Below are 26,456 nucleotides of genomic sequence, written 5' to 3'. Positions count from 1 at the left end.
CACACACACACACACACACACACACACACACACACACACACACACACTTTAGAAGTAATTTTCTCAGGAAAATTCCCAAGAATTCAAAAAGTAGAAAGTTCCCAAGAATTCAAAACACAGAAAACAAAATCTAAAAATGAAAAACAGAATGACAGAGCACAACATGAAGCTCAACTTTGCTAGAACTGCGTCCAATAGCTGTGCTGGTTTCATGGCTTTCACCCTTTCCAGTGGATATGGCTGTGCCACAGAAGACCAACAAATATAGATACAAACCATAACAAAACTGATTCTACTGTACAAATTTAAGAATGTATCAACAAATATAATACAGTATAAACACATATAAAGAAAGGAAAAACGAGAAAAGAGGGAGAATTGAAATGATGAAATAAAATGAAACCTGAGTGCTTCGATGAGTTGAGAGAAGAAAAAGGTTTTAGATTTTCACAGAAAATGTAAAAATCCAGACAAGCAAAAGAGGGCATAGATGCCCAACTCCAGGCATATGTGAAGTGAAATTATAGACACAAAGACTGATAAGTGATCCTGAGACAAAGATGACCATACTGAAGGGGTCAGGGTCACTTGTTCCTCTTTTTTAATTTATTTATATTTTTTTAAATTACAGTTTATTCAGTTTGTATGCCCAGTGTAGCCCTCTCCCTCATTTGTCCCCATCCCACTATCCCTCCCTACTTTCCCCCCATGCCACTCCCCAAGTCACTGATAGAGGAGGTCCTTCTCCCCTTCCATCTGACCATAGTCTATCAGGTCTCATCAGGACTGCCTGCATTGTTTTTTCTGTGGCCTGGTAAGGCTGCTTACCCTTCAAGGAGGGTGATCAAAGAGCCAGCCACTGAGTTCATGTCAGAGACAGTTCCCGTTTTCCATTGTTAAGGAATCCACTTGGAGACTGCACTGCCATGGGCTACATCTGTGCAGGGGTTCTTGCACAGCCAATGGTCCTTGGTTGGATTACCAGTCTCAGAAAAGACCCCTGTGCCCAGAATTTTTTGATTTGTTGCTCTACTTGTGGAGCTTCTGTCCCAAGTCTTCCTATACCCCCTTCTTACATAAGATTCCCTGCACTCTGTCCAAAGTTTGGCTATGAGTCTCAGCATCTCCTTTGATACCTTGTTCCTCTTTATGTGAGGTCACCTCTTGTATTTGTTTGGGGACAATGCTAATAAACACCTACTTTATGCTCATGATTTTAGTAGGTTGTATTATAAGTTGTCTGTTGGTCCAGTTAATAAAACTATTTCACTATAGCTACATGCCTGCTTATTAAGGTGGCTAGGCTGAGAAGGAGGATATATTAGAAGGACATCAAAATAGCCAGATCAAAATTGGCTGTGAATTGAGTGTTGTAAAATCACTGATAAAATATAACAATCATTTTCATGTTGCCTCACAAACAGCACCAAAGCCAGGATTGACAAACTAAAGTCCCAGAATCATATAAACACAATATGTATCTGAATGAAAGAACGTTACTCAAATATTTTAACAACGACAAAATGAATTCAAAGCTAAAACCAGCACAAAGAAAAGTGAAAATCAGGTAGAATTAGAAAAAAAAAAAGCCACAATTGAGTTCAGACAGAAGTAAGCTCAGCTGTGTGACTCTCTAAAGACATTGTGCTCCACCTTCAGGACATGGAAAATATCAGAGACTGAGCTAGGTGAGTTATAAAGTAAGTTCAATTCATCATATATATACATCCCATTTCCTCTCCATTTCTTCTTCTTCTAACCTCTATAGGTCTGGAATCTCCAGACAGCCAGTCTTCCCTGGTCTGAGATATTCTAAAATGCTACATAAACTACCTCTAATTTCCTCTTCCAATCAAAATTTATTCACCTTTAAAAAGCTAATCTGATTTACATGGTAATATTCATAACTCATTTTGAGAGAACTTATGTATGTGTCAACCAAAGCAGTGTGTTCTCATTAAAAAACTATAATCATCACCCAATACATCTCTCACACATTTCAAATAAAAGCTAAGTGAGGTGCAGGACTTGACATTCTTTCCTTGAACTAACTCCTGCTTCTAACTGAATTCTCAACTTGGTGCACTGACCTTCACTTGCCCAAAGCTCTCTGCTTAACAACTCATCTTTCTCTGTACACAGAGAGAATATATCATGAATTTAGGATTGAGAAGTAGTGAGCTTTGTCTCTTTCTTTTGACTAAGGGTGAAAAATGACATCAAGAAAGAGCTATATGTTGCCAAGAAAACATCTACCTATCTAGATTTTAATTTATCAGGTTTAATGTCTTTGAAATAGTTTACATCTCTGCTTGGCTTAAAAGAAAACAAAGGAAAACCTCATTATTGTTTTTTAGTTTCTTTGCAAAACTTTCATTATGTCTATTATTTTGGAGAAGTTATAACAGGTCCTGACAAAATGCAATCATTAAGTACAGTTATTTTTACATTTGTATGAGAGCCATAAATTTTTATTTTCCAGAACATTGTTATTAACCTAATGGTACAGAATTTTCCACTCCTTAGTTCCTGTGGTGCTCTTTATAAAATATGACATTTTATAGCAATAATTATAATTATTTTCATTTTGTTTTGTTTTATACGGAATTTAGATGTTTTAAATTGATTCATTATGTGTTATATTATTGATCCTACCTTGATTCTAGCAGTAGGTCAACATTAGAAAGTTGCCTCTCACTTAACCGCTTTTACACTGTTACATATCGTAGAACAGCTTGAAAGTAATGAGTGAGTGGTGATCATTGAGAGTGTGAAAACTTACTTGGTAAGAACGTGATAGAACCTGTGGCTTTGATTTCTGAAGAGATTATGACCTCTAAGTTCAAGCCAAGTGTCATGCTACTTCTGGCCTGAGAAAGAAAGAATCTTAGAATCAGACGTGATGCTACCTGTCCTCTCATGACAACATTGGATTTTCATCAACCTTTGTTTTGGCAATGGTTTCATTATACTATACCAATAGCTGTATATACTTCTGATTTACAAGATTTTCTCTTTTTTTTTTAACTGTAATTGATGTTTTTTTATTAAAAATGTTTCCATACAATATATTTTGTCATAGTCTTCTACCTTTCCATCTCCTCCCAGATTCTCCCACCTACCCAGGTTCAATTCTTTTTTTTTTTCTCCCTCTCTCTCAGCAAAGGGACAAATGACAAAAAGCCCCAAACGAATCAAAACAAACAGAAGAACAAAATAGTAACACAAAACAAACAAACCAAACAAAAGCTATATCCAGCAATGCCTATTGGGAAAAATTGATTTTCCCTTTCTCAGCATGTAGGTATCAATTGCAAACAGCTTCTTGGGTAGTAGTAGAACCTTGTGTCAATTTCTTCTCCATGCTGAGATCTTGCCTGGTTTGAAACTGTGCAGGTCTTGTGTTTGTTGTCATAGTACCTGTGAGCTCGTATTTGTATCAATCCTGTTATATCTAGGTGATGCTGTTTCCTTGTAACTATCCACTCTGGTTCTCACAATCTTTTTGTTCCTTCTCCTGAATAAATTTCTGAACTTTGAAAAAAGGGGTTTGCTAAGGTTCCACGTAGAACTGAGTGTTCCAAAGTCTTTCACTCTTCTCTCATTGTCCAGTTGTGGGTCTCTAGTTAATTGACATCTACTACAAGAAGAAGTTTCTCTGATGAGGGGTTAGAGATACTCTGATATATGGGTGTAGCAATATGTCATTAGGAGTCATTTTATTGTGTGTTCCTTTATCAGAATAATAGGATTAAGTTTACCTTAGGGCCCTACTCTCAGATTCTCATTCGCTTTAGCAGCATCAGATATTCGTTTTATCTCACAGAGTGGTTCTTAAATCTAATCAAAAAGGGGCTGGTTACTCTCATAACAGTTGTGCCAGCCTTGCACCAGTGTGTATTGCTGGTAAGTCACTGTTATTGGGCACAAGGCTTGAGCCAGGTGATAATTATTTTTCTCCTCCAGCAGGATGCAAAGTACTTTTTTTTATTTTATTTTTCTTTTTAGTTACATTTTGTTAACTCTGTGTTCCCGCTGTATCCCGCTCCCTCATTCCCTCCCCAACCCCACACTCCCTCCCTGGTCTCCTCCCTGCCCCTTTCCAAGTCCACTGATAGGGGAGGACCTCCTCCCCTTTCATTTGACCCTGTTTTATCAGGTATCTTCAGGGATGGCTGTAGAGTCCTCCTCTGTGGCCTAACAGGACTGCTCCTCCCCCGGGGGGTGGGGGGGAGTCAAGGAGCCTGACCTTGAGATCCTGTTAGAAATAGTCCTTGTTCCCCTTACTTTGGAAAACTACTTGGTTACTGAGCTACCCAGGGCCACATCTGAGCAGAAGTTCTCGGTTATATCCATAGATGGTCCATATGAGTGTCAGTCTCAGAAAAGACCCTGTGCCCGGACATATTTGGTCCATGTAGAGCTCTTATCCTTTCCATATCATACTAACTTCCCTTCTTTCATATGATTCCTTGCACTCTGCCGAGGGTTTGGTTATGAGTCTTAGTGTCTGCTTTGAAACACTGCTAGGTAGTCTTTCAGATGCCTTTTGCGGTAGATTCCTGTCATACCTTCAATGCACATCCCATTTTTCTTTCTAAATGAGGATTGATCATCTTTGCCCATGTCCACTTTCTTGATTATCTTCTTTAGGTGTGTAGATTTCATTATGTTTATCATATCTTGTAGGTCTATATAAGCGAGTATATACCAAGTTTGTCTTTCTCCTTCTGGGATACTTCACTCAGAATGATCTTTTCTAGATCCCACCACTTGCCTGCAAATTTCATGATTTCCTCCTTTTTGATTGCTGAGTAGTATTCCATTGTGTAAAAATACAATTTCTGTATTCATTCCTCTGTTGATGAACATCTGGGTTGTTTCCAAGTTCTGGCTATTACAAATAAAGCTGCTACAAACATGGTTGAACAAATGTCCTTGTGTACTTGAGCAAATTTTGGGTATATACCTAGGAGTGGTATAGCTGGATCTTGAGGTAGCACTATTCCTAACTGTCTGAGAAAGAGCCAGATTGACATCCAAAGTGGTTGTACTAGTTTACATTTCCACCAGCAATGGAGGAGGGTTCCCCTTTCTCCACAACCTCTTCAGCATGTGTTATCACTTGAGTTTTTCATTTTGGCCATTCTGATGGGTGTAAGATGAAATCTCAGGGTCGTTTTGATTTGCATTTCCCTAATGGCTAATGAAGCTGAGCATTTCTTTAAGTGTTTCTCTGCCATTCGATGTTCCTCTTTCCAGAATTCTCTGTTTAGCTCCGTTCCCCATTTTTTAATGGGATTACTTGGTTTGTTGCTTTTCTGCTTCTTTAGTTCTTTATATATACTGGATATTAGCCCTCTGTCAGAAAAAGGGTTGGTGAAGATTCTTTCCCAATCTGTAGGCTGTCGTTTTGTTTTGATGACAGTGTCTTTTGCTTTACAGAAGCTTTTCAGTTTCATGAGGTCCCATTTATTGATTGTTGCTCTTAGAGCCTGTGCTGTTGGTGTTCTGTTTAGGAAGTTGTCTCCTGTGCCAATGAGTTCTAGGCTGTTCCCCACTTTTTTTTCCAACTGATTTAGAGTATATGGTTTTATGTTGAGGTCCTTGATCCACTTTGACTTTAGTTTTGTGCAGGGTGATAAATATGAATCTATTTTCATTTTTCTGCATATAGACATCCAGTTGGTCCAGCACCATTTGTTGAAGATGCTGTCTTTTTTCCATTGAATGGATTTGGCTTCTTTGTCAAATATCGAGTATTCATAGGTATGTGGGTTTATTTCTGGGTCTTCTATGTGGTTCCATTGATCCTCCTTTCTGTTTCTATGCCAATACCATGCAGTTTTTATTACTGTTGCCCTGTAGTACAGCTTGAGATCGGGGACAGAGATACCTCCAGATGATCTGTTGTTGTACAGGATTGTTTTGGAGATTCTGGGTTTTTTGTTTCTCCATATGAAGCTGAGAATCTTTTTTTTCAAGGTCTGTAAAGAATTCAGTTGGTATTTTGCTGGGAATTGCATTGAATCTGTAGATTGCTTTTGGCAGTATGGCCATTTTCACAATGTTAATCCTACCAATCCATGAGCACGGGAGATCTTTCCATCTTCTGAGATCTTCTTCGATTTCTTTCTTCAGAGACTTGAAGTTTTTCTCAAACAGGGCTTTCACTTGCTTGGTTAGAGTCACCCCAAGGTACTTTATGTTATTAGTGGCTATTGTGAAGGGTGTTGTTTCCCTAATTTCTTTCTCGGCCTTTTTGTCTTTGGTAAACAGGAGGGCTTCTGATTTTTTTGAGTTTATTTTGTATCCTGCCACTTTGCTGAAGGTGTTTATCAGCTGAAGGAGTTCTCTGGTTGAATTTTTGGGGTCGCTCATGTATACTATCATATCATCTGCAAATAGTGACACTTTGACCTCTTCCTTTCCAATTTGTATCCCCTTGATCTCCTTTGGTTTTCTTATTGCTCTGGCTAGGACTTCAAGTACTATGTTGAAGAGATATGGAGACAATGGGCAGCCTTGTCTTGTCCCTGATTTCAGTGGGATTGATTTAAGTTTCTCTCCATTGAGTTTGATGTTAGCTATAGGCTTGCTGTATATTGCCTTTACTATCTTTAGGTATGTGCCTTGTATCCCTGATCTCTCCAAGACTTTAAACATGAATGGGTGTTGGACTTTGTCAAATGCTTTTTCGGCATCTAAGGAGATGATCATGTGGTTTTTCTCCTTCAGTTTGTTTATGTGGTGAATTACATTGATGGTTTTCCGTATGTTGAACCACCCTTGCATGCCTGGGATGAAGCCTACTTGGTCGTGGTGGATGATATCTTTGATATGTTCTTGGATTCGGTTTGCAAGTATTTTATTGAGTATTTTTTGCATCAATATTCATAAGGGAGATAGGTCTGAAGTTCTCTTTTTTTGTTGGATCTTTGTGTGGTTTAGGTATCAAGGTGACTGTGGCCTCATAGAATGAGTTTGGTAGTGTTCCTTCTGTTTCTATTTTGTGGAATAGTTTGATAAGAATTGGTGTTAGCACTTTTTTGAAGGTCTTGTCGAATTCTGCACTGAAGCCATCTGGCCCAGGGCTTTTTTTGGAGGAGAGACTGTTAATGACTGCTTCAATTTCCTTGGGAGATATAGGGCTATTCAGTCTTTCTACCTGATCTTGACTTAGTTTTGGTAGATGGAATCTGTCAAGAAAATTATCCATTTCATTTAGATTTTCAAATTTTGTGGCATATAGGCGTTTGTAGTATGACCTAATAATTGTTTGGATTTTCTCAGTGTCTGTGGTTATGTCCCCATTTTCATTTCTGATTTTGCTGATTTGTATGGTTTCTCTCTGCTTTTTAGTTTAGTTTGGCTAAGGGTTTGTCTATCTTGTTGATTTTCTCAAAGAACCAGCTTTTTGTTTCATTGATTCTTTGAATAGTTTTATTTGTTTCTAATTGATTGATTTCAGCCCTTAGTTTGATTATTTCCAGCCGTCTGCTCCTCTTGGGTGTATCTGCTTCTTTTTTTTTCTAAGTTTTTCAGTTGGGCCATTAAAGTACTTGTATGTGATGTTACAAATTTCTTCTTGAAGGCACTTAGTGCTATAAATTTTCCTCTGAGCACTGCTTTCAATGTGTCCCATAAATTTGGGTATGTCGTGCCTTCATTTTCATTGAATTCTAGGAAGTCTTTAATTTCTTTCTTTATTTCTTCCTTAACCCAGCTGTCATTGAGTAGTAAGTTGTTCAGTTTCCATGTGTGTGTCAGCTTTTTGTTGTTGATGTCTAGCTTTAGTCCATGGTGGTCAGATAGTATACAAGGGATTATTTCAATCCTTTTGTATCTGTTGAGGCTTGCTTTGTGACTCACTATATGGTCTATTTTGGAGAAGGTTCCATGTGGTGCTGAAAAGAAGGTGTACTCTTTTGAGTTTGGGTGAAAAGATCTGTAGACATCTATTAGGTCCATTTGATTTAGGGATTCTGTGAGTGCTTTTATTTCCCTATTCGGTGTCTGTCTAGTTGATCTGTCCCTTGGTGAGAGTGGAGTGTTGAAGTCTCCTACTATTAAGGTATTAGGATCAATGTATGATTTAAGCTTTAATAATGTTTCATTTACAAATGTCGGTGCTCTTGTATTTGGGGCATAGATATTCAAGACTGTGATGTCCTCTTGGTGGATTTTTCCTTTGATGAGAATATAGTGGCCCTTCTTATCTTTTTTGATTAACTTGGGTTGAAAGTGTATTTTATTAGATATTAGGATGGCTAATCCAGCTTGTTTTCTGGAACCATTTGCTTGAAAAACAGTTTTCCAGCCCTTTATTCTGACGTAGCGTTTATCTTTGTTGCATAGGTGTGTTTCTTGGATGCAACAGAATGTTGGATCCTGTTTCCGTAACGATTCTGTTAGCCTGTGTCTTTTTATTGGTGATTTGAGTCCATTGATATTGATAGATAATAGTGACCAATGCATGTTAGTTCCTTTCGTAATGGAGTCAGTGATCTAACCCTGTTTCATTGCTTGTTTTCTTTTCATTTTTGTTGGGATATTATCTGTATGCCCTGTTTTCTTGGGTGAACTCGTTTTCGTTGGATTGGAGTTTTCCTTCTAGTATCTTCTGTAGGGTTGGTTTGCTGTGTAGATATTGTGTAAATTTATTTTGTCATGGAATATTTTTTTTCTCCATCTATGTTGATTGAAAGCTTTGCAGGGTATAGTAGTCTGGGTTGACATTTGTGATCTCTTCGAGTCTCCATGATACTTGCCCAGGCCCTTCTGGCTTTCATAGTTTCTGATGAGAAGTCCGGTGTGATTCTGATAGGTCTACCTTCATATGTTACTTGGCCTTTTTCCCTTGCTGCTTTTAATATCTTTTCTTTGTTCTGTAGATTTAGTGTTTTGTCTATGATGTGACATGATGTGTTTCTTTTCTGGTCTAGTCTATTTGGAGTTCTGTAGGCCTCTTGTATATTTATGGACATCTCTTTCTTTAAGTTGGGAAAATTTTCTTCTATGATTTTCTTGAAAATATTTTCTGGACCTTGGAGCCTGGAGTCTTCTTTTTCATCAATTCCTATTATTCTTAGATTTTTTTCTTTTCCTAACATCCTTGATTTCTTGGATATTTTGTGATTGGAACTTTTCTGATTTTACTTTTTCTTTGAGAGAAGTATCAATTTCTGCAAGTGTGTCTTCAGCTCCAGAGATTCTCTCTTCCATCTCTTGTATTCTGTTGGTGATTCTTACTTCTGTGGTTCCTGATCTTTTCTCCAAGTTCTCCAGCTCAAGAGTTTTCTCATTTTGTGTTTTCTTTATTGACTCTAATTCTGTTTTCATGCCTTGCACCATTTCTTCCATGTGTTTGAATTTGGATTCCTGTCTCTCTACAATGGACTCTATTTCTTTGTTCATTTCCTTTTTGTATGCCACTAATTTTTTCTCTACTTTTGCCTCTATTTGTTTGGCTATGTTTGCCTGTGTTTCTTTAAGGGTTTTGTCTATTTCTTCTTTCTTTACCTCCAATTGACTGGCCAACTCTTTGAAAGATTTGTTCATTTCCTCCTTATGAGCCTCAAATAATTGAGCAAGCATGGCTTTAAGGTCATTTTCCTGTGCTTCTGATGAATTGGAGTATCCATCGATTTTGATGTTTTCTGGTGAAGTCATGATGTCCTGATTTATGTTGGAAGTGTTCTTTCGCCTACCCCTGGCCATTGGCTTATCTGAGACCTTCCCTGTTTGTTTTTGGATTCTGCTGATCAGACTGGTACTGTCTCTTTCTGGCATCTGGAGAGTTCTTCAGGAAGCTGAGAACTCTCAGCATGTGCTGAGGACTAGCTGTATCTGTGGGAGAAAAGTACGCAGGCACAAACGGGGAAAATGCAAGCGTGCGTGTGTGTGTGTGTGTGTGTGTGTGTGTGTGTGTGTGTAAGTGTGCATGGACGTGTGTCTCGAGGGACAGAGTGATGGCTAATGTTGAACCCTTGAGTGTGTGTGGGGGCTCTGCAATGTATATGTCGCAGGCGCTAGTGATGATCGCAGTGCAATTTCTGGCATTAACTGCCTTAACTCCTCAATTAGACCCACAGAGCAGGAACACCAATGTCCCTAGTGCCCCTCTATTTCACAAAGTGGGTATGTGGGTGGGAGGGGGTTCGATGCCTGGCTTCTGTTTTAGAAGGACCCAGGATCTGGGGATCTGCAGATTCTCAAGGGTGCACTCACTTACAGGCAGGTCACTTGGCAGAGATCAGGATATCCGGACTCTCTGCTCTCTGGTTTGGCCCTGCTTCTTTGATGTGCTCTGCCAGTTCTGTGCTGCTGTCACTGCCAGGTTCTGAGGTCTTGCTGCAGCTGGAGATTTCAGGGTGGTCACATCAGTAGGGATCGGGGTAAGCAGGCTCTCTGTTCTCTGGTTTGGCCCTGGTTAGTCTTAAACTGGAGGGCTGATATGCCCCGCCAGCTCAGTGCTGCTCAGCTGCCAGGTTAGAAAGTCCTGCTGTAACTGGAGACTGGGTCGCTAGTCCCAGTCCCGATGCTTTCTGGGAAGTCCTGGGGTCTCTTCACTATGCTCTCCAAGCTTGGGAGGCCCAGCGCCTGGTGTGTCTAGCTTTTATGGCGTTTCTGTCTGGTTTTGGTGAGTATATAGCATATTCTCTGTCACTGTGGGATTGGGCGGGTCGTACCGTCAGTGATCCGTGCTCCTGCGGAGCTAGTATGGCGTCTAGCAGACTTGGGCCCAGGATGGATGGTGCAGCCCCAACGCGAATCTGCGACTCCTGGACACATACTTCTGGCCTTTGCTGCTAAAGGGCGGGTGCAGGCCCCAGACAGTTAGGTCTGTGCTGAGAAAGACAGAAGAGTCTGCTGTGCTGAGGAGGAGGGATGTCTGGGGGAGGGGAGTGTGGTGAGATCAAAGGATCATTTCTCTCCTTCCCCAAACAAGTCCCTGGGTGACCCGAGACCAAAGTTTTCACCTCCTGCGATGTTCCTTGTTGTTTAGAAAGCCTCACCGTTGTTTTCCTGGGTTAGAGGTCCTTCCATTCACCAACTCAGAAGTTTAGCTATTCCACTGCTCAGAAACTGTGTGTGCTAGTCGCTATCTTGTCTCCACCCCCTTCCAAGATTTTGTTTTAAACATATATACATTATTCATTGTTTATTTCAAGCTCATTAAAATGTAAAATATACTCTCAGAAACATTTGAATCCCATCTCTTAGTTATTAATGAGACTCACTCTGAAATTATTTCCCCAATATTACGGAAATATATCCATTGACCAATATTCTCTATAGGAACCCACAGACAACTGCTTCCATAAAAGCGCATAGGCTACCTGCAAATCTTCACCTCTGCTTCCATTTATCCCAGTCCAATCCCCTAGTCTCATTCCCAGCTCTGCAGCAGACTTGCTGTGGTCTCACTTCCCCTCCTGTACCTGTCTTCAGTGGATCACACAGATCTCCCCTCCAAGTTTCCTACAACCCCCCATCCATTGCTCTGTTCCAGGGGCCAACTTCAGCAGGAGATTCAAAAAAGGAAAGGAAGTACACCAAGGACCAATATTCATCTCTCCCTCCATTCATCCAAACACAATCTCACAATCTCAACCCAGATCTTTAGCAGAACTTCTGCTGCACTCTCTCCTCACTATCTGCTCACATTCCTGGAGAACTAAGTAAGCAGGTTGTGGTTGAACACCATGCTTTCCTTCTTCTCATGAAGCCCTTCAACTGTCCATAGTCCATTTCCTTTCCCAGACCTAAGGATGCAATACATAAAAACACATTTTGCTTAGAACTTTTGGTGCCCAAAACTATCAGGATCCCAAAGTTCTCCCACTGGGCCACACAGAAACCACACTACTCTAAGAAGAAACACAAACTGAAGAAAAAAACACCCACAAATAAAGAGAAGATCAGATAGCAGCACCTAGATTTATAATTTTTCCAGTCCCAGAGCCCTACATGCCAACATAAAAACATAATGAAAACTTCCAGGACAATATGTATACATAAGGGCCATTCAACTTTATCAAACAGTCCCTAAATACTCTGACATAGCTGAATTACAAGAAAAAAAAGACCATAAACAGACTTTATGAACATGATAAAAGTTTTTAAAGATGAGTGAATAAATTTCTTTTAAAAATACTAATTCTAGGTTTTCTCCATGCATGGTCCTTTTTTGGAGTGTCAGTCTCAAGAAAAGACCCCTGGGCCCAGAATTTTTGGTTCTGTTGCTCTTCTTGCAGAGCTCCTATCCCCTCTTTTCTATCTCTACTTTCTTTTGTAAGATTCCCTGCACTCTGCCCAAAATTTGGCTATGATTCTCGGCATCTGCTTCAATACCCTGCTGGGTAGAGTCTTTCAGAGGCCCTCTGTCATAGGCTTCTATCCTGTTCCCTGTTTTCTCCCTCTTCCAATATCTATCCTACTTGCCTTTCTTAATGAGGATTGACCATCCTACCTCTTCCTTCTTGATTAGCTTCTTTAGGTGTACATATTTTAGTATGTTTATCCTATATTATATGGTTAATATACACTTATAAGTGAGTATGTACAGTATGTACCATGTGTGGTCTTTCTGTTTCTGAATTGCCTCACTCAGGATGATCTGTTCTAGTTCCCACCATTTGCATGCAAAGTTCATTATTTCCTTGTTTTTAATTGCTGAGTAGTATTCCATTGTGTAAATGTACCACAGTTTCTATATCCATTCCTCAGTGGAGGGACATCAGGTTCCCCTTCACAGATGTAACCAATGGCAATTCAGTCTCCAAGTGGGTTCCCTAGTAATGAACTCAATAGCTGGCTCTTTGATCACCTTCCCCTGGGGAGTTGGTGGTGTAGCCTTGCCAGGCCACTAAGGAAGACAATGAAGCCAGCCGTGAAGAGAACCGATAAGCTAGGGTCAGATGGAAGGGAGGAGGACCTCCCCTATCAGAGGACTGGAAGAGGAGCATGGAAGGAAAAAAGGGAGCAAGGGTAGGAGTGGGGGGGGACAAGGGAGGCGTCTAGAGCTGGATACAAAATGGATAAATTGTAATAAAAAAGAAATAAATAAAAAAGAAAAATCTAAATCTATGAAAACGCAAAAACTGAAAGAAAATGGGTAAAACTGCTCAAGACCAGAAAGCACACAGAGAAATCAATGAAGAAAAACAAAAACTGAGGAAAATCAGAAAATATAATTTTTTAAATTTTATTTTTCTCATTAGTTACATTTTGTTAATTCTGTATCCCTCATTCCCTCCCCAGTCCCACCCTCCCTCCCTCATCTCTTCCCTGCCCCTTTCTAAGTCCACTGATAGGGGAGGACCTCCTCCCCTTTCATATGATTTAGAAACTTGAACAGGAATTACAGAAAAAACCTTCACCAGCAGAATACAAGAGATAGAACACAGAATCTCAAAAATTAAAAGAATAGAATAAATGGGCACAAGTTATAGAAGAGAGATCATAGGCATTGAAGACATATAGGATAAATGGACACACCGACCAAAGAAAATGTTAAATATGAATAATTCCTACCTCAAAATGTCCAGGAAACCCAAAATACTATGAAAAGACCAAGTTAAAAATAATAGAAAGAGAAAAAAATAAAAGAAATACAGTAAAAAATGTACAGAAAAATACTTGAACAAAATTATTGAAGAAATTTTTTTCTGAACATAAAGAAAAAAATGCCTATCAAAGTACAGAAGCATACAGAACACCAAACATACTAGACCAGAAAAGAAAGTTCCCTTGGCACATAATAACAAAACATTAAATGTACAGAAAAAAAGAAATAATATCAAAACCTGCAAGGGAAAAAGGAAAAATAACACATAAAGGCAGAACTATTAGAATTACAACTGACTTCTCAATGGACACCTTAGAAGGAGAAGGACATGAACAGATGTTCTACAGACTCTAAGAGATCACAGATACTATGCCCAGGCTAATATACTCAGCAAAATATTCTATCACCATAGTTGAAGGAAATAGGCATTCTATAATAATAAACCAAATTTGGGCGTTTTGTGATAAAACAGACATTCCATGATAAAAACTAAACCCAAATATATATACACACACATACATACATACATATAAACAGGTCTACAGAAGGTGTCAAATGGTAAGGTCCAGTGTACAGAGGTTAACTATATTCAATAAAACAAAACCTAAGGTCAAGAAAAGTCAAAAGGACATACACACTACCACCATTACAATCAACACCACCACAAACAACAACAATAAAATAACATGAATTAATAATTGTAGGTCATCAATTTCTCACAACACGAGTTGTCTCAATTCCCCAGTGAAAACAAACATACTAACCGAATTGATAAGGAAAAAGGACCCATCTTTCTGTTGCCTCTAAGAAATGTACCAAGGATAGACATCACCTCAGGGAAAAGAATTGGAAAAAGATATTCCAATCAAATGGACCTAAGAAAAAAGGAAGTTTGGCCATTTTATCTTATAGCAAAATAGACTTCCAACCACATCTAATTAAAAGAGATAAAGAAGTATATTACATACTCATCCAAGGCTCAACAGATGCAAGAAAATCAAAATCACAAGCTGTATCCCATCTGACTATCATGGAGTAAAGCTGGATATTAACAATAGAAACAACAGAAAGCTAACAAACTCATGGAAACTAAATAATTCTATACTGAATGAAAAATGGGTCAAGACAGAAATTAATAAAGAAATGAAATATTTTTTAGAACTGAAGAAGAATGAATTCACAACATATCCACATGTACAGGACTCAATGAAGGCAGTTCTAAAAGACAAATTTATAGGACTAAGTGCCTACATCAAAAAAATGGAGAGATCTCATACAATCAACTTAGCAGTACACCTGAAACCTTTAGACCAAAAAGAAGTAATCATACTCAAGAGGATTATAATGTAAGAAGTAATCAAACTCAGAAACAAAGAAAATGATACAAAGAATCAATGAAACAAAAGTGGTTCTGTGGAAAAAAAATGAACAAAATACAAAAACCCTTATCCAAACTAACTAAAAGGCAATAAGAGAGCATCTAAATTGAGAAAATTAGAGATGAAAATGGGGTTCAAAACAGCAGACACCAAGGAAATTCAGAAAATTATAATTCTAAAACAAATAGATAATTTTTCATTAGGTTCTTACCAGTATCCCCTAGTGAAATAGAAGTATGAATTAAATATCTCCCAATAAAAATAAATAAAAGGAATTCTCAGAGCTAGATATTTTAGTGCAAAATTCTGTCAGACTTTCAAAAAAGAATTAGTGCCAATTCTCCTCAAAATATTCTTCAAAATAGAAAAAGAAAGAACATTGCACAATTCATCTTAAGAGGCCACAGTTACCCTCACACACAAAAGACATTAACATCCAACAAAGAAATAAATTACAGAATGATTTCACTTATAAAAATGGATTCCATAATATTTAACAAAATCCTTATAAAACAAATCCAAGAACACATCAAAAAGATCATCCACCATGTTAAGTTGGTTTCATCTCAGACATTCAAGGATGATTAACACACAAAAATCAATAAATGTCACTCACCATATAAAGAAACAGAAAGAAAAAATAAATAATAATCTCATCAGATGACAAAATAGCCTTTGACGAAAATCCAACAACTCTTCATGATAAAAGTTGTGGAGAGATTAGAGATACAAGAAACATATCTAAACATAATAAAGACAATTTAGAGCAAGAAAATATAGCCATCATAAAAAAGGGAGAGAAACTCAAAACAGTCCTATTAAAATCAGTAACAAAACAGTGTTGTTGTCTCCAGAAATATTTGATATACCACTTGAAGTCTTAGCTACAACAAAAAAAAGACAACTGAAGATTATCAAGGGGGATACAAGTTGAACAGAATGAGATTAAAGTATTTATATTTAATTCATATTTTTAGTCAATACACAGACTCTACTTTGTTCTCAATAAAGTCACAGAAAGAGCCCATTGCTAAAGACCCAAAGTCAAACATTACAGAGTGTGAGAGTTCTTTGAATACTCTGTATGTTTCCATAAAATCCCTTTCCTCAGAACTCAGGGATCTTTGTATAAGAGGGAACATAAATGTTATCACAGCCAGAAGGAATCCAGGACATCAAGATAACAAGAACCTCTATACCAACATGATCAAAGCTCACATGAACTCACAGAGACTATGGCACTATACATAGTGCCTGCCCAGATCTGTACCAGGACCTCTAAATCTATGTATGGCTTCCATTTTATGTTTTTGTTGCTTTTTCATGTGATTTATGAGTGTGTAAATGAGTGGGTCTCTGATTCTTGTGTCTTTACTTGAGTGTTTTTCCTTCTTTTGGTTTGTTATGTCCCATTTGGACAAAATGTGAGTTTTTGTTCGATCTTTTTATATTTTATTTTGTTATATTTTTTTAAAACAAATGAAAACCTTGCCACTAGGTAAAGATTAACAACTGAATTGTTATTTATACTTGCTGAGAGATGGAAAATCCATTTTTTCCAATGGAGTGACTCTGGGTATATCAATCACTCCAAGTCAGGCTTTATGTTATGAGTAGTTGGCCAGCATATAATCAGCTCCACAGTTTTTTGTGTTTTTATTTTGTTAAAGCTTTTATGGGGGTTTTGTTTTGTTTTCTTTTTTTAATATCTTGTTTTATTTGGTTTTCTTTTGGTATTGAGTCTTTGTTTGGTTTTTGATAAAGAGGTTAAAGTTGTCTGGGTAGGAAGTGGAGAACATCTGGACTTGGGGGAGGGAAGCATACCATCAATATATAGTTAAAAATTAAGATTGTTTTAAAAAATAAAATTTAAAAAAATTTCATTATTATGTCTAATTATAAAGAAACTTTAAATCAAATAAATGTGTCATTATAAATTTAACTGTTATATATTTCTTAGCTCCAATCATGAAACAAATGTAGATACTCTCCATATTTTATTGGATTAAATTCAAGACATTATTGAATGATGCTTGTCAACATACACTTCCCTATATAATGAATGCTAATGCTACAGAGTAGCATTCTACCACTGAGAAAAAGAGAAACAAACAATTAAGTGTCTATATAAGAGCTAACCTCATTTAATGCTTATATGGAAAAGGGTTCTCTTTAGGAAGAGAAATGGATGTAAATACAGAAGAAGGGAGATAGGCAATAGGAGGGCACAAGTAATTAGGGGAAATGAGAAAGTGGGGAGGGAAATACAAAGTAGGAATGAAGGCAATAGATGTACCAGTGTAGACACGTAGACAGGCCTCAGCTGCACACAGATAACTACAGGAAAGTAAGGAAGGCTGAGAGCAGCAGAGCTGATATTCCCCGGGGAAATACTGTGTAGCCAATACCGAACGGTCAGTCTTATAACATTCATACAAGAAACGTTACACAGATGGAACAGGTTATATTTACGAACATATGTACATAAAATACATATATTCATGCAATAATGATTAATAGGAGTATAAAAAGAACACTCCTGGGTATACGGGAAGATATGTAGATAGAAACATGAAGGAAGAAATGTTGTGATTACATTAGAATCTCCAAAATAAAAAAGTATGAAAAGATAAAATTTGTGTGCTTTTGCATGTTATACTGTATATAATTTGAATGGATTACTCCTCAGTACTTAATTTTTCTAAGTTATTTTATCAAATCTATTAATTTTTAATTCATGAAGTGTGTTTAAAATGTACTTTTAGTGGAAACTATCTGAGCTGCAATAATTCAGTTATGGCAATGACAAACTACATATCAATTGAAATCCAGTTGGTTTTATTCAATCACTAGGATGGACAGTTTAAGAACTCATGTATTTCCTATATGTGCCTATATGATAAAAGGCATATATATATATATATATATATATATTTACATTAACATTCTATTTTGAAACTTAAGAAAATAAAAGTCAACTTCAACAATTGTGTGTTTTTGATGAAGATGTGTTAGTCATTATCTAAGTTTGATTTATAAAAAATTCAAAGAAGATGTAGCAGTTTCTCTACTGAAAGGCACTGACTCATTCACCTCTTCTTTAATTGTCCAGTAAACACAGTGAAAGATTATTTAGTAGAGAAAGACGCCATTCCAGGAAGACCCAGAGAATGATGCACTCTAAGAATATGAAGTGTAGGTATGTAGATGGAAAAGCAGAGAGCCATTCTGCAGCAATGAATTAGGTAGCATTTTCCCATCTGCCACACATTCTGTGTCTCTGTCACACTCTCCTATATTCTAATAATATTCCTATTATCTCTGTGTTTATATGACATTAAGAAAAAAAGGCATATTTTGGGTAAAAGTAGCCTGGTGTATTCTCTGTGGTAGACTTGTGTTCAGAGTATTTGCAAACCGGATCCAAGAACACATCAAAGATATTATCCACTATGACCAAGTAGGCTTTATCCCAGGTATGCAGGGGTGGTTCAATATACGGAAATCCATCAATGTGATCCACCATATTAACAAACTGAAAGAAAAAAACACATGATAATCTCCCTAGATGCTGAAAAAGCATTTGACAAAATCCAACATCCATTCATGTTTAAAGTACTGGAGAGATCAGGGATACAAGGCACATATCTAAACATAGTAAAGGCGATATACAGCAAGCCTATAGCCAACATCAAACTGAACAGAGAGAAACTTAAAGCAATCCCACTGAAATCAGGGACAAGACAAGGCTCTCACTCTCTCCATATCTCTTCAACATAGTGCTGGAAGTCCTTGCTAGAGCAATAAGACAGTCGAAGGAGATCAAGGGGATACAGATGGGAAAGGAAGAAGTCAAATTATCACTATTGGCAGATGATATGATAGTATATATGAGTGACCCCAAAAACTCTACCAGGGAACTCGTACAGCTGATAAACACAGACAGCAAAGTGGCCGGATACAAAATTAACTCAAAAAAATCAGTAGCACTCCTGTATACAAAAGACAAAAGGGCTGAGAAAGAAATTAGAGAAACAACACCCTTCACAATAGCCACAAATGACATAAAGTACCTTGGTGTAACCCTAACCAAGCAAGTCAAAGACTTGTATGAAAAAAATTTCAAGTCTCTGAAGAAAGAATTAAAGGAAGATATGAGAAGATGGAAAGATCTCCCATGCTCATGGCTTGGCAGGATTAACATAGTAAAAATGGCCATTTTACCAAAAGCAATCTACAGATTTAATGCAATTCCCATCAAATTGCCAACACAATGCTTTACAGACCTGGAAAGAAAAATTCTCAACTTCGTATGGAATAACAAGAAACCGAGAATTGCTAAAACAATCCTCTACAATAAAAGATCTTCTGGAGGTATCTCCATCCCTGATCTCAAGCTGTACTATAGAGCAACAGTTATAAAAACTGCATGGTACTGGCATAGAAACAGAATGGTGGATCAATGGAATCGAACAGAAGACCCAGAAATAAACCCACACACTTACAGACACCTGATTTTTGACAAAGATGCCAAAACCATACAATGGAAAAAAGATAGCATCTTCAACAAATGGTGCTGGTCCAACTGGATGTCTACATGTAGAAAAATGAAAATAGATCCATACTTATCACCCTACACAAAACTGAAGTCCAAGTGGATCAAAGACCTCAACATAAAACCAGACACATTAAATCGGCTAGAAAAAAAAGTGGGGAATACCCTAGAACTCATTAGTACAGGAGAAAACTTCCTGAACAGAACACCAACAGCACAGGCTCTAAGAGCAACAATCAATAAATGGGATCTCATGAAATTGAAAAGCTTCTGTAAAGCAAAGGACACTGTCATCAAAACAAAGTGACTGCCTACAGATTGGGAAAGAATCTTCACCAACCTTTTATCTGACAGAAGACTCATATCCAGTATATATAAAGAACTAAAGAAGCTGAAAAGCAGCAAACCAAGTAATCCACTTAAAAAATGGGGAACAGAGCTAAAGAGAGAATTCTCTGTAGAGGAATATCGAATGGCAGAGAAGCACTTAAAGAAATGCTCAACCTCATTAGCCATTAGGGAAATGCAAATCAAAACAACCCTGAGATTTCACCTTACACCCATCAGAATGGCCAAGATGAAAAACTCAAGGGACAACACATGCTGGAGAGGTTGTGGAGAAAGGGGAACCCTTCTCCACTGCTGGTGGGAATGTAAACTGGTACAACCACTCTGGAAATCAATCTGGCACTTTCTCAGACAACTGGGAATAGCGCTACCTAAAGATCCAGCCATACCACTCCTAGGCATATACCCAAAAGAGGCACAAGTACACAAAAAGGACTTTTGCTCAACCATGTTTGTAGCAGCTTTATTTGTAATAGCCAGAAGCTGGAAACAACCCAGATGCCCCTCAACTGAAGACTGGATGCAGAAACTGTGGTACATCTATACAATGGAGTATTACTCAGCAATGAAAAATAAGGAAATCATGAAATTTGCAGGTAAATGGTGGGACCTGGAAAGGATCATCCTGAGTGAGTTGTCCCAGAAGCAAAAAGACATGCATGGTATATACTCACTCATATAAACATACAATATAGAATAAACCCACTAAAATCTGTACATCTAAACAAACTAAGCAAAAGAGAGGACCCTAACTAAAATGTTCAGTCCCCATCCTGAAAGGCAAAGAGGATGGACATCAGAAGAAAAAGAAAATAGGAAACAACCTCGGAACCTGCTACAGAGGGCCTCTGAAAGCCAGAAGAAAACAGGAAACAACCTTGAAACCTGCCACAGAGGGCCTCTGAAAGCCTCTGCAGTATAGACTGTCAAAGCAGATGCTGAGCCTGATGGCCAACTGATGGGCAGAGTGAATGGAATTCTATGTAAGAAGTGGGAAATAGTAAGAGCTGGAGGGGAAGGGAACTCCACAAGGAGAGCAACAGAACAAGATAATGTGAACACAGGGAACTTCCCAGAGACTCATACTCCAACCAAGGACTATTCTTGGAGATGACCTAGAACCCCTGCACAGATGTAGCCCATGGCAGTTCAGTGTCCAAGTGGGTTACATAGTAATGGGAAGAGGGACTGCCTCTGACATAATCTGATTGGCCTGCTCGTTGATCACTTCCCCCTGAGGGGGGAGCAGCCTTACCAGGCCACAGTAGAGGACAATGCAGCCAATTTTGATGAGAACTGATAGAGTAAGAACAGAAAGAAGAGGAGAACCTCCCCTATCAGTAGACTTGGGGAGTGGCATGCATGTAGAAAGGGGAGGGAGGGTGGGATCGGCAGGGGAGGAGGGAGGGGCTTATGGGGGGATAAAAAATGAATAAAGTGTAATTAATAAAAAATTTAAAAAAACAAAAACAAAAACAATGCTCCTTAATCCTTCTATCCCCCAAGCCTTCTCATATACAGCTGCTTATTCTCTTTCATGTACATGTCACCATTTTCACTAACTTTTATTACATACGTATGTGGATATATATGTACATATATTCCTAAGTATAACCTGCTCAGTCTGTATAATGTTATTAATATGTTTGGTTTTCAGAGCTGACCATTAGATATTGGAAAACAAATTGGTGTACTCCTCTCTGGGAAAGACCGTTTCTTTTGCACTCAGCATTCCTTAGTTGCTTGTAGTTCTCTGTGTAAGGTTAGCTGCATGGGCTTTTCCCAATCTACTTTGGCACATTTAGGAGGCAAAGTCTCACAACAAATTCCCTGATCATTTGTCTCTGGAAAACACATTTCTTCAGATTGAGTTGGAAGCCTCTCCCAGGAACTGTCCTGAGTGTATGACTCTAACTTTATTTCAAAGATATATATCTAATAAATTCATCAATTTATGTGCTTTTAAAGTAGAAGTAGTGTGAATATATACATCTTAAATTTGTGAACATTCGATAATCTGTAATGTATATAAATGGACTGATATACTACTTTGATCAAATTTTGACATAAAATGCCTGCTGTGTATACCTTATTAATATTATGCATTACTTCTATAAAATAAAATTACATGATTTTTCAAAGATTGTGAATACTTGATCTTGCAGATGGTTTTATCTTTCTCCCTGCTTCAGTTTTACTGGAGGGCATTAAAAAGTTTTCATAAGAAAATAAAAAAGATACTTTCGAAGGAGAAAAAAAAAAAAAAAACCTCTGAAGTCCAGCAACTTAAAACCAAGAAAGATAATAAAAACACTAGATCACAGGAAGTGGCTGTTGATCCACTGTGGGTCTTTGAGACATGTCAGGGAGTGTGTCAAAATATGCACTTCTAATCTGCTCATAAGTACACAGTGCAGTTTTTCCAACTGATTTTACAGATGGGGTATGAAAACAGACTATTGAAAAATCCAGACAGGAGAGTCAACTATCTTCCACAGATAAATGTAGAAAAGAAATCTGAGAAGATAGAATAAATGCCACTGTCACTTTGGCATGTTATTAAAACGTATTTCATCTAATTTTAACAGTCTTCATTGTGTTAACATAATGAGAACATCATCATTACTGGGAAAGCTGACCACATGGTTAATATTGACAAATGTACCCAAATCAAAGTTTACTTTGAGGTCTCAGTAACACAAAGAATATACAAAACTACTGTGAATAAAAAGTTTGAGAATTACTTAAAAGAGAAAATAACTAGAACAATAAGTAATTAGTATTCACCAAATTTTTTAACTAGATGAACATCATCTGTAAGATTCCAAGAATCTTCTGTGGCCACAGAAGATGACAATGCAGCCACTTCTGATGAGAACTGATAGTCTAAGATCAGAAAGAAGGAGAGGAGGGCCTCCCCTATCAGTGGACTTGGGGAGGAGCATGCATGCACAAAGGGGAGGAAGGGTGGGATCGGGAGGGGAGGAGGGAGGAGCTTATGGGGGGATACAAAATGAATAAAGTGTAATTAATAATAATAATAATAAAATATTTTTTAAAAAGATTCCAGAGAATCTATGAGTCTAGATACCAAAAGCATCAAAAATATCCAGGCTTCTTAACAATTCCCAAATATTCTTTTTAGACAATACTATTTCTTTGATCCTAATATTGATTTTTCAAAACGTTTAGTGTTTTGGCAAAGACTGCATATACCTCTGCTGGAGATCAGTCAAGCATGTTAGTGACCAAATAAATATCAAGATTATCTGGTTTACATATCATAAAGTATTAAATCCATTTTAATCATTTGAAATAAAATAAGTTCCAAATATATTTATGACATGGCATCCCAATTCCCCATTAGAAGATACATTACCACAAGTGAAGCCATTTTTATAACAACATCGATGAGTCTCACTTTCCAAGGTTCTTCAACATTTTCTGGAAGAGGTAAATAAATACAATAAGCAAATAGAATACCAAAAAATCCAAAGCAAAGAGTTTTGTACCACATGATAAATCTTTTCCACAAGCGTATGTGGTGACAGTAAACAGCATCCCATATATAAACTGTGGAGCAATAGGACAAAGGTAGGAAGTAAAGCAATGGTTTTAGCAACAATGTCTTGACATTCAGTTCCAAGTTCAAGCCACGGTTGAAACTGGTTGGGCAACTTTATGAAACATAATTTACTACAAAATGTTTATTAAAAAGCACAGCAATGACAAAAACCTTAGGAGAAGAGTGAGGAACAGTGTTCCTCTTTCACCAGTTTACATCAGAAGAGCATGAGCATTTATGGCCCTAATTAGAGCACACCAAAAAAGAAACAAGAAATCCCTTTATTCTATTGCCATTTTGAAAACAGTAGTTACAACACTTTAAAAGCAAGACAGAATATTAGGGAATATTTAATCAACTTTAAGGCCCATAGCACAGATCATTTAGAAAATTACAATCTACTCTGTCAGTGAGATTTAAAGGCAATTAGAAATGAAATTACTATTCTTTTCCAAATTGTGAGGCAATTCATCTAATGCTTAAATTTGCTTGCCACATACCATATATTAAACTTAAAATTCATATATTTATATAGTTAGTTATGTAATTATGGAAAACCTACATATTGATTAAACACATACTTGTTGCATCTTGTTATAGCATATATTCAGATTAGACAGAATATTTTTAAAATTGAGTGTAACTTGGCATTTATCTGGTTGTTGGTGAAAATTCTCTCTCTCTCTTTTCTATATTCTACCAGCTCTGCCATAAAGTACTTTCTGCAGATAAGGGCTCTCCCACCCTCCTCACTAACTGGTGTGCAGAAGGTGTTCCTGGCATGCTTATCTGTCTCATGTTGTAATCTTAACCCAACCCTGCTTTGATAACTATCTGAATATTAGAATATCAAGCAAAAAGTCAATCTCCAATGTGAGGAACTACAGCCATGTGGATCGTGGATGGAAGAACGTTAAGGAGGCCGAAAACCACTAGAGTGGGAAAACCCTGCCTGTGCACTCTGGAAACACCAACACAGTATTTAAAATACTGTGACCCTTGCGTATATTTCTGTCCTCTCTCCTCTGAACAGCACAGGACTCACATGGAACTCAGAGAACCTTATCCTCCCTCCCATCTAGTCAGATAAGCTCTGTTTCTCCTCATAGTTTCCAAAAGCAGAGTTTATAATCAATAAGAAAGAAAAACAATTAACTGTCTGGAATCTGAATCACATTTTTCTTAATAGGAAAGAATTGAAGAAACTATAAAATTATTTTGTTCCATTGCTTTAGTAAAACATAAACATGCAGGCATGAATGGCTTGGCAATAAAATTAATCTCAACAGAACCTGAGAGAAAAAAAAAATAAATGTAGAAGATAACAAAACCTAAGAGACACTTTTGCTCATTGATCTTATGTAAGGCTGGTTGTCTCTCACAAGCACAAGAGAGAAAAAGTGAAGAGGAGCTGGGCTAGAAGAGATTAAGGATGAGTTAGGACTAGACCAACAGAAGACACAAGCCCACACTCCACTATCTTGGTGACCTGCAAACAGTATAAATACAGAGGAGTTCACAACAGACTCACAACTGCTCACAAAAAAACGTGCAGACCTTGTAGTAAGTAGAATATGAGGTGACCCTCAAGATTGCCAGTCACTGGGAAGACACATGTTATCTGACTTGGTCAGTCAAACAATAATCTTAGCACTCTGGGGAAATTCTATAGATGGAATGAAGTTTTTAGACAAGGGACCTTCAGACAAGGTGACTAGGTTGGTTAGCCTAACCAATCATGTGATCCATTAAACTGAAAAGGTTTTCCCTCTTAGACACAAAAGACAGGCCTGAGAGGGGAAAACTGGAGGCCAGGTGAAAATCTCTCAATTACCTGTTGACGTAGAGAGGGTCAAATACAAGACTTTAAAGGAGAAATATTTGGAAGAAAAAATAAAAAAGAAACCTAAAAATAAACTTAAACCATATATGATGGGGCATAGTTGAAGTTCCAGCAAGAGGGAGGTCATTGGGAAGAATCATGAATTCAAAGTGAACCTGGCCACAAAGCAAGCTCCTGGTCAGTCTTACTGTGGAACTAGATCTTTTCCCAAATATTAAAGAAGTAGAGAGTGAGGAAGGGACAGAGGGAGATGGGGGAGGATGAGCAGGAGGGAGACATGACAGGAAGGAGAGGGAGAGAAAGAGGGGAGGAAGAAGGAAGGAAGGAAGGAAGGAAGGAAGGAAGGAAGGAAGGAAGGAAGGAAGGAAGGAAGGGGAGAAAGGATAGGAGGAGAGATAAATAGGAAATACTCTTTGATGCCTTAGTTCTACAGCCATAGAAAACCATGAGACCCAGTATAGCATCCAAAGTTCGCCTAACCAATGGCACTTGGTTTTTGCTTCCCATCAGTCTCTGGAAGGTAAAAACCATTGCTACTAGCAATACCAGAGTGATGTTCATGTGCATTTGAGCACTTTAAGGCCAAGGCAAAGCTGAAGGGCTCTGATTTTTCAGTAGGGGTTTTGAGAAGACATCCCAAACGTTGATGTAAATCTTTGATCAATGAGAGGAATTTTCATGCTGTTTCCTTTGCCATTCATTTAATAAACAAAGTGAAGTGGGCACTAGGCTATCAGAAGGCAGACAGCTCCATACAATACCAAGCAAAATTTGCCACGTGGTCAGATCTCCAACCTCTAACATTGCCATTAGTCCTTTCCTCTATGTCTGGGATGTTTGTCTAAAGTCAGAGGGATGTAGTCACCAGTAGCCCCAGATACACTCCCCTTAATTTTATTTTTTTCCTTTATTAAAAATAGACTCTTTTCTCATACATTATATCCTAATTATGGCTTTCTCTTTCTCTACTTTTACCAGTTCCTCCTTACCTACCCTTCCATCTATATCCACTTTCTGTCCATCTCTCATTAGAAAAGAGAAGGCTTCTAAGAGATAACAAATTATAACAAAATAAAATATAAAAAGATAAAATAAAAACCATTACCTCGACAAGTTGCACAAGGCAAACCAACAGAAGAAAAAGTGTCCAAGCAAAGGTGCAAGGATCAAAGTTGTACCCATTCACACACTCA

General features: G+C 37.8%; 1 protein-coding gene across 1 annotated transcript in view; it reads right to left on the bottom strand.

Annotated features, from left to right (window-relative positions):
• Positions 1–23,372, bottom strand: part of LOC129668795 (arylacetamide deacetylase-like 2) — a 54,615-nt gene extending 31,243 nt beyond the window's left edge. The window contains exon 1 of the mRNA XM_055596891.1: positions 23,235–23,372. Within this exon, the coding sequence (XP_055452866.1) occupies positions 23,235–23,372 (138 nt within the window). The remainder of the gene's footprint in view (positions 1–23,234) is intronic.
• Positions 23,373–26,456: the final 3,084 nt, after the last annotated feature.

The sequence above is a fragment of the Psammomys obesus genome, unplaced genomic scaffold (genome assembly GCF_907164565.1).
Source record: "Psammomys obesus unplaced genomic scaffold, mPsaObe1.curated_primary_1811, whole genome shotgun sequence".
Lineage (NCBI taxonomy): Eukaryota > Metazoa > Chordata > Mammalia > Rodentia > Muridae > Psammomys > Psammomys obesus.
This window is presented reverse-complemented; position numbering and strand designations above follow the sequence as displayed.